We start from the raw sequence: 16,000 nt of genomic DNA, 5'->3' as shown, positions 1-16,000 counted from the left end.
TTTTGTGACGAAGGCACTGACCTTAAGTTTGTTGCACAAGCTTTGTTATTGTAATGGTTTTTTTTCTGTCTAAAGAGTTTGGGTCTGCTGTGGTATTGATTTTATAGAGCTGTTGGTGAAACTTCAACGTCTCAAACAGCACACCAAAATTATTTTAATGTTACTTTTCATAAATTATTTTTGATTGAGCAACGCTATAGGAAAATATTTATTTTATTTATTTTGAACATGATAGAAGTATAAAATCACACATTTACAAGGAATGCACAAGACACATATTTTTGTACTACAATAAATTTAACATATTTGAAAAAGAGTAGGAAGAAGTAAGAAACTGTTGGGAATGGAAATCCCGATCGACGAATCATAATTTGTATTGACACATGGAGCATAAAATCAGCCAAGAAAAGCATTCAGACTTTACTTATTTTATTCACTTTCAGCGCTGAAAGGAGATGCTTTTACCATTACATTCAAGAAGAGTTTCTAAAAAAGTCTGTGCAGCGTCTCAGGAGAAAGAAGAGGGTAGCTGATTATATGGACTGAAGACACTCCCTGAAATCACACCATGTCTCTGTGGCCTGGGAAAACGTTTCTTTTTCGTGAGAAATGGACCTTGGTGTCTAACAGAATCAAACATGTAACTCTTTACTATGGGCCCTTTGTCTAACACCATGTGACTCTTTCTCGACCTTGGTAAAGCGTCTCAACAAAACGTATTAACTTCTACCCAAAAACGCATACAATATTTTCAGATGGACTCTCATTATTAAATCAAATAAAAATAAACACAGGTTAATTAAGTTTCCATTTTATCTGCGTTTACATATGTCTATACATCCATACAATCATATCCTCACACACAATATCATCTTACAAATCACATGTGAAGTGACTAAGTCATTATCAACAAGTGATTAATGGCCATATTAAACTGTTGAGAATAGATGTTTCAGCATATTTATTACGTAATGGAACAGTACTGCTGTAATACTTAAAGTATATAAAATATATCAGCATTGTAGCCTCACCATTAACTTTTATTATACATTCCCTCTTAATTTTGACAGTGACATAAAGATACAAAATAATGTTTAAATAATAAACAGCTCAAAAACTTACAAGACTAACCTAGTCATTTTTCTTTCTTGCTTTTTATTGTATTGCTATTCAGCAGAAACATATTAACCTTGTTACAACACAACAACATGACATAACATCATATTACATAACATTATATTTACATTAGAAAAACGAAAGACTTTTGGGTTTAAAAGTATAGATTAACGATATACATATGATTTTTGTTGTGATTTATTTAAGGGGTGAAAGTGGTGGTCAACAGCTTCTGGCCGTTCTAGCAGTTACAGCACAGTGGCCATTCTAATTTTAACAGGATCAGATTCTATTCTCAAAGCAGGATACACAAGTTCAGTGAATTTGGTGTTGAAGCTGTGGAGGAAGGTCATTTTATCAGGGAAAACCCCAAAGAAAGACACCGTGCCACCAGGCCTGTCCACATACACCCCAACTTTGTTTGAAGGGTCTGCATAGATTTTAGTTATTTTGTTGTTGTGCAGAACAGAGAATCCTTCCTTAGAGCACAACAAAGCCCATGACTGATCATTGACTCCAAAACCACAGCCATTCCTTTCCCCTCTCCTTCTGATTGTTTTGTACGTCACTCCAATGAAAGCTTTTCCTCTCCACTCAGCCTCCCAGTAACAGCGACCAGAGAGATCATGTCTGCCCAGCAGCTCCTCCTCAGCATCAAAGAGCTTCTCTCCTTGTCCCACCATCATTATTCTGTTAAATTCAGATAGAGTGAGGTTTCTGTGTGTGGTGGTGGAGTCCAGGATGAGTTCAACGGCATCTGATGGAGAGACAGCAGGATTTCAGTTCGTGAACAATTATCTGGATTGTGTGCATTGATGATAACTTCTGTTTAAAACAGATTTTACTAAACATTGGTAATGTTGTAATTATTCATTTATTTTAATGAGATGTATTAAAAATGGGTTCTATGGATAACTAACCTATGTCCACTGTCACATGTTCTGAGTAGAGCCAGCCTGAAGCATACATGAAGTCTCCCCCACTGAATTTGAAATGTGCCTCCAGTCATTATTAATGCCAATTTCAAATCTGTGCTCTTTGTGTCTGAGCCCTACCGTCTGATAAGTAATTACATTAGGCTTAGCATTTTAAAAAGTAAAGAAAAAATAACAAAAATAGATAAAAAGTCAAATATAATTGTTGCTTTTCACTCAAAATGAGAGCTACATAAAGGCTTACTGAAGGTATCATTCAAGAACTCTATTCAATAACCAGTGAGTCATTGGTGAATAACAATGAACTTTGATGGACATCAGCATGAACCTGTCTGTTAAACAGAATTAGAGATTTTCCTCAAACACACTTAATCTTTGCTTTACCCTAACTTGAGATCTTTGGACTGGTTTTTTCCCATATACCTCCCTCAGTGTGACTACACAACCATTTGCATTCAGTGTGGCTTCTGAAAAATACACTAAATCTTATGAGATACAATAAAAACTAAAAAATATGTTTGTGCCTTACTGCTGGATCCTATCTTTGTGTTACTTTCAAAATTAAGAACTTATCAGGATTAAAGCTGTCTTCATTAACAACAAAGCCACCGTTTCTTACAAAAAGGAAAATAGCAAAAGTATTCCTGCTGAGCTCCACAAAATTCATGATGCATAACAATAAAAATTCACTCCTGTGGTAAATGGTTTGTACTTGTACAACACTTTAATAAGTCCAGATGATCCCAAAGTGTTTACATTCAGCCATTCATCCACACTTTAACACAATGATGGTGATAAGCTGCTGGATTGTAGCCATGGTGCACATGTCACACAGTAGAAATTTGTTTTTACTTTTTAAGTGTGGATTTTATTGAGTGTTTTCGCTGCATGTTTTGTTTTTTTATTCACTGTGGACTCCGAGAACTAATGGCTGATGCCAGTCACCTGCGCGGGGTGGGCGTGCCCATAGGCCGCGTACCTGGAACCTGCAAGGCGCAGTGTGTTTTAAAAGGCAGAGGACTTCGCGTTGAGAGGAGAGAGGAAAAAGCAAGAAGAACCTAAGAAGGGTCGTGACGGAGGACTGCGACCCCGAACGAGTTGACAGCAGCGATACAGTCAGTGGGAACGACGTGTAGAGCCGACAGTGGGCAGAGGGGGAACTCTGCCCTGGTCGGTAAGTAACGTTTCCACTGATTATCTGCAGGGATCCTTGCTGGGACAGATAAGCCTTCCGCTGTTTAGCGATCGCTCTCCTGGCCAGGTGCTTTTTGTCCCAACAGGACGCCAGCGGGGCGGATTCATGTGGAGCAACTAGATTGGGCTGGAGCGACTACAGGAGGCGGTGGCGCTGGGGTTGCAACTACAGACTGGACGGAGCGCAGGATTTGCCGGACTTTGTGGATGTTGAACCTCTTGGACAATTTTAGTTTGCTCTGATTGGAACATTTTAATACTTTTATTGTACTTTTTCATCAAAAAGAAAACGGAGCATTTTATTCCGTTGGGGAATAAAAGAAAAAGCTAACTAATTGAATTGTCCTCCCTTGGTGCCGTGTTACTGTCTCCCTCCTTGTTGTCTGAGAACCCGTGGTTACCAGCTGACGTTAAGCTGGGCCCTTACACACACACTGATAGTGGAGAGATTTCCATGCACCAGTGCTGCTGGACCTGCTGACCACAACCAGCACACAGGGAGGGTGAAGTGTGTTGCCCAAAGACACAATGACAAAGACGGAGGGAATCAAACTGACAACCCATCAATTGAGGGACCAATTCAGTCCCACTATAGTTCAATCAAACCTCTCTCTCCCTTTGTTGGGAAACAATTACAAGCAGTGACAACCTGCTGTCACAAGATCTACTGACTGAAACAACGTAAAAAGACAGAAAGAATCAATTCTCTGCTACAGCAGACTTGATGAACTCATTTGACTCTGTATTTTAACGGTTTAATAAATATACTACTTCTTCGCATCCAGACAATTAAGTTTTTTCTTTTTCCATGACACTACATAGGCTAACATACAAGCTGGCTTTTACTGGAATATCAGATTTAATGTCAGTATTATTTTTTATGAGCTGCCATTATGTCTTAAAAATGATCATACTTACACTTCCTTAGACCTGGTATTAAAAACTGTAATCCACTCGGCTCCACCCTGGAACAATATAACAAGGTTAGCAGTGATCGAGGAGTTGTGATTACACTGTTTGGTTTAGATTGGCACTGACAAGGAAAATGAATTTATTTTCACATTCTGACATTTACATCCTTATCAGTACCTGAGAGTTGTTAAGGTCCAGTCTGGGTCTTCCACTCCAGCAGAGAGGAGAGCCACTCCATGTTCTTCTGGGTAATTGTAACTCAGGTCCAACTCTTTGAGGTGAGAGGGGTTAGAAGCCAGAGCTGATTTCAGAGCTGCACAACCTTCCTTTGTGATTAAACAACCTGACAACCTATAAAAACACAAATATTTACAATTAATGGTATTACTGGCTGCACAGTGGTGCAGTTGGTAGAGCTGTTGCCTTGCAGCAAGAAGGTACTGGGTTCGATTCCCGGCCCCAGTCTTTCTGCATGGAGTTTGCATGTTCTCCCTGTGCATGGTGGGTTTTCTCCAGGTACTCCAGTTTCCTCTCACAGACCAAAAACATGACTGTCAGGTTAATTGGCATCTCCAAATTGTCCCTATGTGTGAGTGCGTGTGTGCATGGTTGTTTGTCCTGTGTGTCTCTGTGTTGCCCTGTGACAGACTAGCGACCTGTCCAGGGTGACCCCGCCTCTCGCCCTGAACGTTAAATGGACATCGGCGCCAGCAACCCTCCCGACCCCGCTAAGGGACAAGGGTGTAAAGAAAATGGATGGATAGTATTACTTGTCGCACATTCAGGTTTTGTGATTCAGTTATCATTGTCTTCTAAATGCATTCTTCCATTCCTCATTTATATATTTTACATAAACAATGTGTGTAGAGTACAGTCTGACCATCAGAGAGTTGTTGGTTCCTTTTCCTCAATATGTTTGAGAACCGTTGGAGAAATCACTAGCAATGAAATGTCTCAAAAAAAGAAAGCGAAAAGTGCAAACATCATCAGATGTTGATGTTAAGCAAGCTGTAAAAAATATGTAGCAGTTGCAATAGCATGCATCGCACATCTCAGAAAAATAGAGAGAGTCATCCCCTTTGTCCTGGAGGTTTGAACTCGGAAATCTTGTGGGTAAAGTTAAAAATGTCTGAGCGCCTGCACAAAGTGGTCAGGTGAATGAATCCTAATCTTTCAAAATGATGGATTACATTTAAGAAAACAAATCAAAGACGGACAATATTATGTTAACGTCGATCCTGAGATGGTGAGACTCACTGATCACCTCAGACCTGAGATTCGTGCTTCTAGTAACATACAGACCCATCAGTGGAGAGGAAAGTTTGTTACGTCAGAATTTATTCAACAAATGTATATCATATAATCTTTAGTGAATTAACTACTTAGTGAGAAAGCCAAAAACTATCTCAAGTATCATTAAAAGCATTTGTTGTGAAATTGGATGTGATTTCAAATGTTGTCATCTCCATTTACCATTTCTAATGCAACACTATAAAATGTGCAAAACATTGATGGAAAATCATTTAATGAATCTGAAGTTGTCTGTTGAAAAGCTGCATGTGAATGTGGTAACATTGTGGAGGTGGACAGAGCTCTATAGAGACCAAAAACGACCCTGTTAAAAAACATTTAAAAGGCATTTATTGAACAAACAGATAAGAACTTACCTTAAAGTTTCAAGTTTACAGACTGGTTTGGAAATGCCTTCACACAGCAGCTTCAGTCCCGAATCTTTCATGTCGTTGTTACTTAGGTCCAAATCTTTCAATAAACAGCGTGGTATGGTGATAATCCATCTCAAAAGTGGATAGCTTGCCTCATCCAGACAACAGCAACTGAGTCTAAATACAAACAAGAAGTTAATAACTCAACAAAATGTTCATCTAATTTATTTCAGTACAAGCAATGTGTGGTTGCTTTTTGACTTACACAGATTTAGTTGAGTTTATTAAGAGTGGTGCAAAACTCTCTTCAGCCTGCTTTGAAATAAAATACTTTCTCACATCAAAGTTTTTCTCATAATCCTCTGAAGACAGCAGAGTGTGGATCAGTGCTGCCCACTGAGCTTTAGAGAAATTTTCTGTCTCCAGTTTTCCTGATTTCAAAAATTGTTCAATCTCTGTCATTAAAGAAAGTTCCTTCAGTTCATTTAGACAGTGAAATAAATTGGATTTATCAAAGGGACACAGAATCTCTTCAATCTTCTTCTTGATGTATTCAACTATGTTTTTAAAGGAACTGCTTGATGTTTTTCTTTTTGTCACAAAGCCTTGGAGGAGCCTCTGACTGGTTTTCAGAGAAAGACCAAGAAGGAACCTCAGAAACAGATCCAGTTTGCCACCTGGAGCAGCAATAGATTTCTCTACAGCTTTCTTGTAGAAGTGCTCGATTTGTTCATCAGACATCTTTGACCCAGGTGAGACTGATTCCTCTTCTGCCAGCAGATTGACTCCAGTGTTGGTGAATGTCAGATGGACATGAAGAGCAGCCAAAAACTCCTGAATGCTCAAGTGGACAAAGCAGAACATGTTCTGATGGAAAAACCCTTTCTCCTCCTGAAAGATCTCTGTGAACACCCCTGAATACACTGAGGCTGCTCTGACATCAATGCCGCACTCAGTCAGGTCAGATTCATAGAAAACCAGGTTGCCTTTCATTAACTGCTCAAAGGCCAGTTTTCCCAAGGATKTAATMATYTYCCTKGTCTCTGGAGTCCAGAAGGCATTTTTTTCAGCCTTTTCATCATACTTGAYATTTTTCACCTTGGACAAAACCACCAGGTAGAGGATATACATCTCTGTCAGGGATTTGGGTAGGTCTGCTTCTTCTCTGGCTTTAATGGCGTCTTCTAGAACAGTAGCAATGAYCCAGCAGAAAACAGGRATRTGACACATKATGWAGASRCTTCTTGATGATTTGATGTGAGAAATGATCCTTCTGCTTTCCTCTTCCTCTGTGAATCTCTTTCTGAAGTACTCCTCCTTCTGAGGGTCATTGAATCCTTGGATTTCCGTTACCAGGTCAACAAACTGAGGAGGGATCTGATGGGCCGCTGCAGGTCGAGTTGTGATCCAGACTTGAGCTGAAGGAAGCAGCCTCCCCTTGATAAGGTTTGCCAGCAGTACCTCTAATGATGCGGACTGTCTAACATCGGTCAGGACCTCTTTGGTTTTCAGATCCAGAGCAAATCGACACTCATCCAGACCATCAAAGATGAACAAAACTCTGAAGTGATCAAAACTGTAGATTCCTGCTTCTTTGATTTCAGGGAAGAAGAGATGAATAAGTTCAACCAAACTGAACATTTTCTCCTTCACCATGTTCAGTCCTCTAAAGCAAAATGGAAATGTGAACTGGATGTCCTGGTTATTTTTTCCTTCAGCCCAGTCCAGAGCAAACTTCTGTGTCAAGACTGTTTTTCCAATGCCAGCTACTCCCTCTGTCATCACTGTTCTGATTGGTTTATCTCTTCCAGAGATGGGTTTAAAAATATCTTCACATTTGATAGTTAGTGGGTCCATTGTTTTTCTGAGAGCTTTTTCAATCTGTTTCACTTCATGATCACAGATGGCCTCTTCATGTCCTTCAGTTATGTAGAGCTCAGTGTAGATCTTATTGAGAAGGGTTGGATGACCTTCTTTGGCAATTCCTTCAAGCACATATGCGAACCTCATCTTCAGGTTGGATTTGAGTTTAGAATGGCATTTAGACACCAGGCTCTCTAAAAAAGCAAAAAATGAGAAAACGAAGTATTACCAGTTCATGAGTATATACATTTTGCCTCATTTATAGTGCAAGAGAAGGTCTTCCTCTCTCCCTGATGGATACATAGATGCCATTGGCATTTCTACTGGACTCTTATTCACAAAGAATAATGAGACTTAATGAGAATAACTTCTCGTAAAGACATTTTAGGAAACATCTTTAATTTCTAAAATTCTATGAAGTTTCTCAGAATGTCACTTCAATAAGGTAAACATTATTCACAAAACCTCTTAAGAGACTTTCTAATGGAACAAAATGTTACCAACACTGTCAGTAACACTGGCAGCAGTGCACTAAGGTAAGCATCCCAAAGAGTTCAATCTGAAGTTAATTTAATGCACTCATAACACATAAGGTTATGAGTTTGCAGACCTCAAACTCATAACAAAAATATCTGTTGGTCTAAATACTCACTGTTTTGGTAAAAATACATTTTAATAGTGTTTATATCTAAAATAAAACCAAAATGCAAACTGCCAGTTGATTTAATTGAAGAGTTTCTTAAAGCTGTTCTCTAATTCCATGTATACTACATATATTATAGGAAGATTATAGAAGGAAAATATTATCTATGAACTCTATCTCTGAATTTATTTCAATTCCCCAATTTTTTGGAGTCTTGGACAACACAACGTGATCTAAACATCCAGGGGGAAAAAAATGTCATGAACAATTTCCTTCTATGTTGTAATCTTCAGTATTGTGCGATATTTAAGTTATCTTACTGTTATGTAGAGCAAAGGCCAACTCTTCTTGCTTCATTCTCCTTAAAAACTCCAAGATCATGTTCAGAAAAGCTTCTTTGGTAATCCTCATCTGCTCTTCCTCGTCCCAGTTAGCAACTTCTTCCTCCTCACCTTGGCTATGAAGGTGATCTAAGTATAAGAGCTTATGGAAATTCTTCAGCTCATTGTCAACAAAGGTAACAATGTTTTCCTCAAGATTCTGTAACAAAAAGTTTGTAATTTGAATTTTTAGAAGGAGAAAAAGAAAAACACATTTTGGTCCTGACAAATTTTATGAATATAAACATCTTTTCATATTAAAGCAATCTGAATTATCACATTAACTGTAATTTCTGGTCACAAACCACAAAATAAAAATGTATATGTAATCCAAAGCATTCAGAAAAAGACTATCTGTTTTTCCGTCTCAAAATATTTCATATCATCAAACACATTTTAAGACCTGAGCAAATGCAAAATGCCAGATTAGCCACAGACCACGAGAATCAAGAAATCACTGAAACAGGACCTGTCTGAGGACCTGCCTGCATTTGTTAATGAACATTAATATATATTCATGTTTACACTATTAAAATAGACAGTTGTTTAAATACAGGATTAGTAGACTTCAAGGAGTCTCAAAATTTCAGATGCTTGTGACGGGTTAAAGTCTTTAGCCCAGCGGTTCACTGTAGCAGCACGATGATAAAAAGCACAGCAGTTTATTCAGCGCTCAACAACTCAAACACACAAAAAATGAAGGTTTGGAATGAGGACCTGGTAGTTCTACACACAGACTCTTCATGCTTGAAAAATATCCAGTTTGGATAAAATCAGAAAAATCTTTGCCTCTAAAGTGACATAAAGCATTGATGATTACAGTAACAAAAAACACTAAACAACAGCTATCTGTCACCAAATTTGTGATACACAAAGAAAACTGAGAAGAGGAATTTTTAATAATATCCTAATTTCTTTTTAACTAACAACCTCATCTGTTACTTTTTTACTTATAACGTTACTGACCTCAAATGTTGCTGCCATGTTTGCCTTCTGGGACGTTCTGTGAAGAGGTTTTAATCTATTTCTAAAAAGAAATTTAAACAAACCATAGTCATTTCCAGATAAACATCAATTTGTCTAATTAAAATCACACATCAAAACTCAAATAAAGCAGACTTTAGTCATTGAATCACTTAGGATTCAATTCACTTTTAATTGTCAAAAACTATCAACTTCTCTTGTTTTCCAGAAAACAGCAGACTTATTAAGACATAGCCATGCACACCCATCCATCTAGACTGAAAGGAGGCAAAGAGAAAGTAAATAGTTTGTCACTCATATCATCCATCTTAGTCCTCTGCTGCACCTTTGAAGCCTTAACTCCTCTAGGATTTGTGTTTATAGTTTAGTTGTCATTGTAGCTTTTGAGATGCTTATCATAGCAATGGAAAAAAGTAAGAATAAAAATTATTCTGCAAGCAAGCCTTTCTTCAAGCCTTTTCTAAAAACAGATATAGAGCATTTAGACACCAAGCTCTCTAAAAAAGCAAAACATTAGAAGACAAAGTATTACAGTTTGTGGGAATATACATATACATAATTGGTTGTGGTAGAGGAAAATTGTTACACTATTAAAAATTAATGTTATTGTCTGAAAACAAAAGATGCAGATGAATGTTTTTAGTTTTACACCTGAACAATTTAAGAAATAATGACAGTTATGGTAAAAGTTCAAACATATGTTGAATCTTATGTAACATCTAAACTTAAATTATTGTAACAAACAGATTATTTTTGAAAACATGTGAGGTTAATGTGCGGTACCAAATATTGTAATTCAGCAGTTTTACCTTTCATCTTTGAACTGTTGGTCATCATCTTCAGACAGTTTGAACACTTCTGACTTGTCTTTATCCTTAGATGGATTCATGGTCGAATGATCTTTACAAAAGAAAGAAAATATGTGGGATTAAACCATAACTGCAATAATGTTACAACAGCCTGTATAAGCCTGTGTAATCTTGGATGATATGTTTTGTATCTTTTCATTGAAAAAGAAGATATTAAACTACTCAAAATGTGTGGTAAAATATCTTTGAGTATTTTACCACTTTTTCTTGGCTAAATAAAAACATGTTCCTGCAGAGCAGCTGCCATAAAGTGATGATTAACTGTAATTATTGGTTAATGTTGCAGCTCAAAATTCTCATTGTTGGAGGACATTACTCATCTATTTTTCATTATTTTAAATTTATATTTTTTTCAGAAGTTGCAAATATTTGGCAAGTAATGTCTTCTGTCAGCACATCTATGCTTCCTGTTCACCACAATGACCTCAAATATTTTATGCGCCAGTTTGCCTCCTGCTTTTCAAAAGTGCAAAGTGTTGATGTAATAACAGCATCCAATGGTAAATAACCACATTTGCATGAACTCCTCCCACACGATAAATTGTTGCATCTATGATGGAAAACATCAGCTATGAGCTACATGTAAAACCCAAAGTATTGCCAAATTTGTGGCGATTCTAATTTGGGTCTAATTCACATTAGAGCTAATAATAATATAAACTACACAAAGTCATTCCAAAATGTTCTATCAATGTGTGAAAACAATCTGTTAAACACTCAAAGGAACAATAATCTCCTACTGGTAGACAGAGTATCAGCGAGGTCTTCAAGCTTCGTCATCCTCAGAAATTCCAGAAGAAAGTTCATGAACTCATCTTCTCCACCAAAGATCTTCCTTCCTTCCTCACATTGCAGCACGTTTTTAGTCACATTACGTTTCCCAACGTGTTTTGAGTAATTAGAAGTTAACAGCCGATGGAACTTCTTCAGCTTCGATCTGATAAAAATTACAGTTTCCCTTTCAAGTCTCTGTAAACAAACAAGTTATGTTTAGATTTTTGACTCACGGATACAATCTGTTTAGGAATATCTTCTTGCATAAGTGTCCATTATTTAGGAGAAAACATTTCTGTTTTTTGGCATTTTTAACCAAATTAATAGACAACAATCTATAAACGGTTTCTTTGTGTAAATGCATAATTGAATACATTATTTTTAGATTTTGGTACCAGCCATGAATGTCCTCATGGTGTTTATTTCATCCACATAACTTAAATGTTTGTCTCATTTTTTGCTCTTGATTCTGTGACTAATGGCTTATTATGTACTATACTGTAGTAAAATGTAAAAAAAAAAGGAAAAAGCTTAACTGACATACATAATTAAGCCCAAGCTTGACATAAATACATTCTTTTCATGGAGAAAAATATTTTCACACATTAAAAAAAATATAGATTTTTTTTAAATGTATATTTTAAAAATATATATAGATTTTTTTAGTGTACTAACCTCAAAAATTGAGTGAAGGTCTGTATGAAAACCGTTGGTCTCATTTGGTATTTCTTGGTCAAATCTGTGGAAAGTCATTATTCACAAGTATTTAATTTGCTTTGTGAGAAACTAATTGTGAACTGGTGCAAGTAACTGGAATTACCTCAGAAGTCAGACTCAAACTACTTCTGCTCTCCATGTTGCAGTAGTTTACTAACGATCAGTGGTGGGAAGTAACGAAGTACTTCGTTACTGTACTTAAGTAAAATTTTCGTGTATCTGTACTTTATTTAAGTAGATTTAATAATGGATACTTTCTACTTTTACTCCACTACATTTTACAGTAAGTATCTGTACTTTCTACTTCACTACATTTCTACAAAAGTGTCGCGTTACTCGTTACATCCAAGTCACATTGTGCTTTTTTCCGTTAAAATGTGAAGTTCAGGGATTTAAGGTGGCGCCGTAAAATCCGAGCAATAACGTGACTTAGTGTCTGTTGTCACCCATCGGCTCCACCTTTACTCGCACGCGGAGCTCCAGACATGCGCAGTGGTTTCCTCTGAGCGGGAGAAGCTGTCTGTCTAATGTCAGTAATATAATAGCGCTGCATAAATTGATATGGCGACATGTAAAATTAGCAGCGCTTCGCTTTCACAGACGGTGGAGACTTCGTCCAACTTTTAGCGTCACTTGGAAGGAAAGCTTAAAGAAAGGTAAGCTCCGTGTTAGCTAGCTGTACAGAGACACATGTTGCATCTGCCATGAAAAAAGTTGTCACTCATGCGCAGAATTATTATGTGGAGGTGTTGACTGAGGTGTCACATATATGGGACAACGCTGGTACCAAAGTGCAATATAGTGATATGACATTCAGGAACGATCTGATTCTTCTGGACGGATCTTTACTGATTAAATTCATTTCAGCTCTAAGTATTTAATATCTAGTTTTTTTATGGGAATGTGGATCTTTCAGATCAATTTGAGAAGCAATTTTGATAGGTAAAAGTAAAATTTTTTTGTGTGTCACGTAGCACGGGTTGCTGGTCTTGACTTGGTCTTGGGTAGGTGGTCTTGACTACAACTCTGCTACTGCCTCCTCGGTTGCCTGTCCTCTCCCGCCCACCTTCTTTCCATCCCCTTTCTGTTGGATTTCTTTAAAAATAAAAGCCACTARTGGCAAAAAAAGTGAAGTTCATGTTATGTTAGGACAGGAGACAAGATGTTTCCATCCCTGAAATTATGATGCATAGAATCACATATCTAAGTCTAAACTATGTTACATAGTAAACACAATAAAAACATGCTTTATCTGGGGCATTGTTCATTAAAATGGCACATTTCTGATGTATTAAAATTAAATACAATCGGTTCACTTAATGATATTAGCGATTAGGTAATCCATTCAGCAAGTACTTGTACTTTTAATACTTAAGTATTTTTAAAAGCCAGTACTTTTTTACTTTTACTTAAGTACAAATGTTAATGTGGTAGTTTTACTTGTCTGTGTATTTGTACTTTTACTTAAGTAAATATTTTGAGTACTTTCTCCACCACTGCTAACGATGTTCGCTTCAGTTTGCAATCCAGCAAACAAACCCACTGGCACTTTTTGGACCCACAACCAGCACCAACTTTCCCAGTCAGACCACAACCTTTCATTATTTTTTTATTTCTTGGACCCGTTCCTGAACATCATTTCAACTGGATTTTGTGGCAAGCCATTGCTTGTTTGGTTGCTGAAGGTCAATTTTCCAGAATGGGATACAGTCATTTCCCACCACCTTTGACACACCTAACACATTGTAAGGTGTGTCAAGATCCCAGCAGTGGGAAATTTGTAAGACTGGATGTGTTTGGCTAAGAATTATCCTGATTATCAGGTGGTGCTCCAACTTCTTTCAATGAAAACTCTATTGATATTGTTTCAAAAAATATATATGAATCATAGGTATTAATTGTTGGATAAACCAAACATTGTTGTAATCCCTATTGTACAACAAAAAGGGAAGAATTGGAAAAATGCCTTTAACTGTTTACATTTCTATTAAATTATTAAAATCCTGCTTATGGATTCCTAACTGCAAACATGTTATTGCAAAATGTATTATTAATAACATTGGTAGAAACTCCAACTCATAAATTAAATGTATTGCAATTAATGTATGCATTGATCTTAGACTGCATGACATGTCTGATTAAATCCAGAGATTAAAAGCAGAGTTTACTCACCCTGAAAATGAAGAATGTCTATAATTGAGAGGAAAATCCATTGATTTCTCGCTCTTTAGGGTCACAATGCTCGGTGTAGAAGAGTTTCTCATTTTCTGCCAAAATCTGTTAAAAAAGTGGTATTAGCAAATGAAGCACTTCCACAAAAATGTCTGCAATTGTCAGAGAGACATTAATTTTCAATGTGTTGCTGAGTGCCTATGATTAATAAATAAACATATTAAGGTTCAAGAATGATTTGTGGCCATCATTCCATTGGACTTGTGCGGCTACAATGTTTGATAAAAAAAAATAATAATAAAACTGACTAAATTTGTAGAAGTTTTCTGTTTTTCAAACCAGCTGTCCCATATCCTACTGTTAGAACATAGTGAGCGTTTTGAAAACTATATGAAAAATATATTTTCATACCGTGGTTTTTAAGGCAGAGTTGATTTACCTTGAATCTGAAGAATCTTTATAATTAAGGGGGAAATCCATTGATTTCTCGCTTTTTAGGGACAAACTGCTTGGTCCAGGAGAGTTTCTCTTTTTCTGCTCAAAACTGTTCAAAGAAGAAGCATTGGCAAAAGAAAAGGCAGTTGAACAAAGATGCCTGACTCAAGATGAATAAAGCATGAATCATGCAATAAACTACCGACAAGAAGAGATGACATGTTGAACTTCTGCTTATAATGAACATTTTAAAACAATTAATATGTTGAGAATATTGACAGAGATTTTAACTTAAAAACTCATACCCAAGCTTAATGCAATTCTAATCATACACTTTATCTTAGGCTGTATAATAGATTTGATCAAATTCTGAGTTTCAAAGCAGAGTTTACTCACCCTGAAGATGAGGAATCTTTATAATTGAGAGGGAAATCCATTGATTTCTCACTCCTTAGGGACACAGCATTGTGTGTAGAAGAGTTCCTCATTTTTTCCCCAAAACTGTTAAAAAAAAAAGCATTAAAAAATGAAGGACTTGAAAAAAAATGTATAATCGACAAAAGAGAGCAAAAATTATATTGTAACATCCTGCAGGAAGAGACATCCAAAAATATTAATTCTATGTAGATTAGAAAGCAGAAAGAGAAAAGAAATAAAAGTAATAATTTAGAATCATGACTATTTTGACGGATACATAACTGATATGTAATTTTCATGCTACCAAGACATAAGTCAGCAAGAAGAGAAAACATCCTAATGTTCTTCTAACCATGCGCGTTTCTAAAAGCAACATAATCTGCAGATTACCAAACACAACTACATGACATGTAAATTTCCAGTAATTGTTGGATTTAGTGAAAGGACATATGTCAACATCACTCCCTGTTTATTATTGAATCACTGTCCTTATAATTCTACTTTCTGTAAGGTTTTCTGTCAGTAAATTAAGAAGCAAAGATATTATAACAAGAAATGAAGATCAAAGACGTAAAAGGCTAAGAAAACTCAATAAGAAATAATCAGAGTCATGACAAAATGTAAAATTCATTGTATGATATATCTTGTAAAAATTTTTAGACCAGGATTTACTCACTCTGAATGTGAAAAATCTTTATAATTGAGAGGGAAATCCATTGATTTGTCGCTCTTAAGCGACACAACACTCATCGTAGAAGAGTTCCTCATTCTCTGCCCACGACTGTCAAGAAAAGTAGTATTTGTAAAATGAAATACTTGAACAAAGATATCTGATTTAAAGAATATACAAAATGTTTAACAAATTTGCAAACAAGCGTATTGTTTATGAAAAAAGCTTTGTAAGACAGAGTTTGCCATATGGAAA

General features: G+C 36.5%; 2 protein-coding genes across 2 annotated transcripts; both read right to left on the bottom strand.

Moving 5' to 3' along the window:
* Window positions 1-576: 576 nt before the first annotated feature.
* LOC103477721 (protein NLRC3-like) lies at window positions 577-6,864 on the bottom strand. Its single transcript, XM_017309745.1, has 5 exons — window positions 6,087-6,864; window positions 5,825-5,998; window positions 4,335-4,508; window positions 4,164-4,210; window positions 577-1,873 (listed from the first exon to the last, which is right to left on the bottom strand). The coding sequence occupies exons 1-5, from the start codon at window positions 6,812-6,814 to the stop codon at window positions 1,365-1,367; spliced, it is 1,632 nt and encodes a 543-aa protein (XP_017165234.1). The 5' UTR covers window positions 6,815-6,864; the 3' UTR covers window positions 577-1,364.
* On the bottom strand, window positions 6,821-10,580 carry LOC108167003 (protein NLRC3-like; the record flags this gene model as incomplete). Its single annotated transcript, XM_017309319.1, has 3 exons — window positions 10,501-10,580; window positions 8,648-8,784; window positions 6,821-7,878 (listed from the first exon to the last, which is right to left on the bottom strand). Coding segments are annotated over exons 1-3 (1,275 nt in total), but the record flags the coding sequence as incomplete, so codon positions are not given.
* Between the last annotated feature and the right edge of the window lie 5,420 nt (window positions 10,581-16,000).

The sequence above is a fragment of the Poecilia reticulata genome, linkage group LG16 (genome assembly GCF_000633615.1).
Source record: "Poecilia reticulata strain Guanapo linkage group LG16, Guppy_female_1.0+MT, whole genome shotgun sequence".
Taxonomy (NCBI): domain Eukaryota; kingdom Metazoa; phylum Chordata; class Actinopteri; order Cyprinodontiformes; family Poeciliidae; genus Poecilia; species Poecilia reticulata.
The sequence above is the reverse complement of the archived record's forward strand: the minus strand, read 5'-3'. Positions and strand labels throughout refer to the sequence as shown.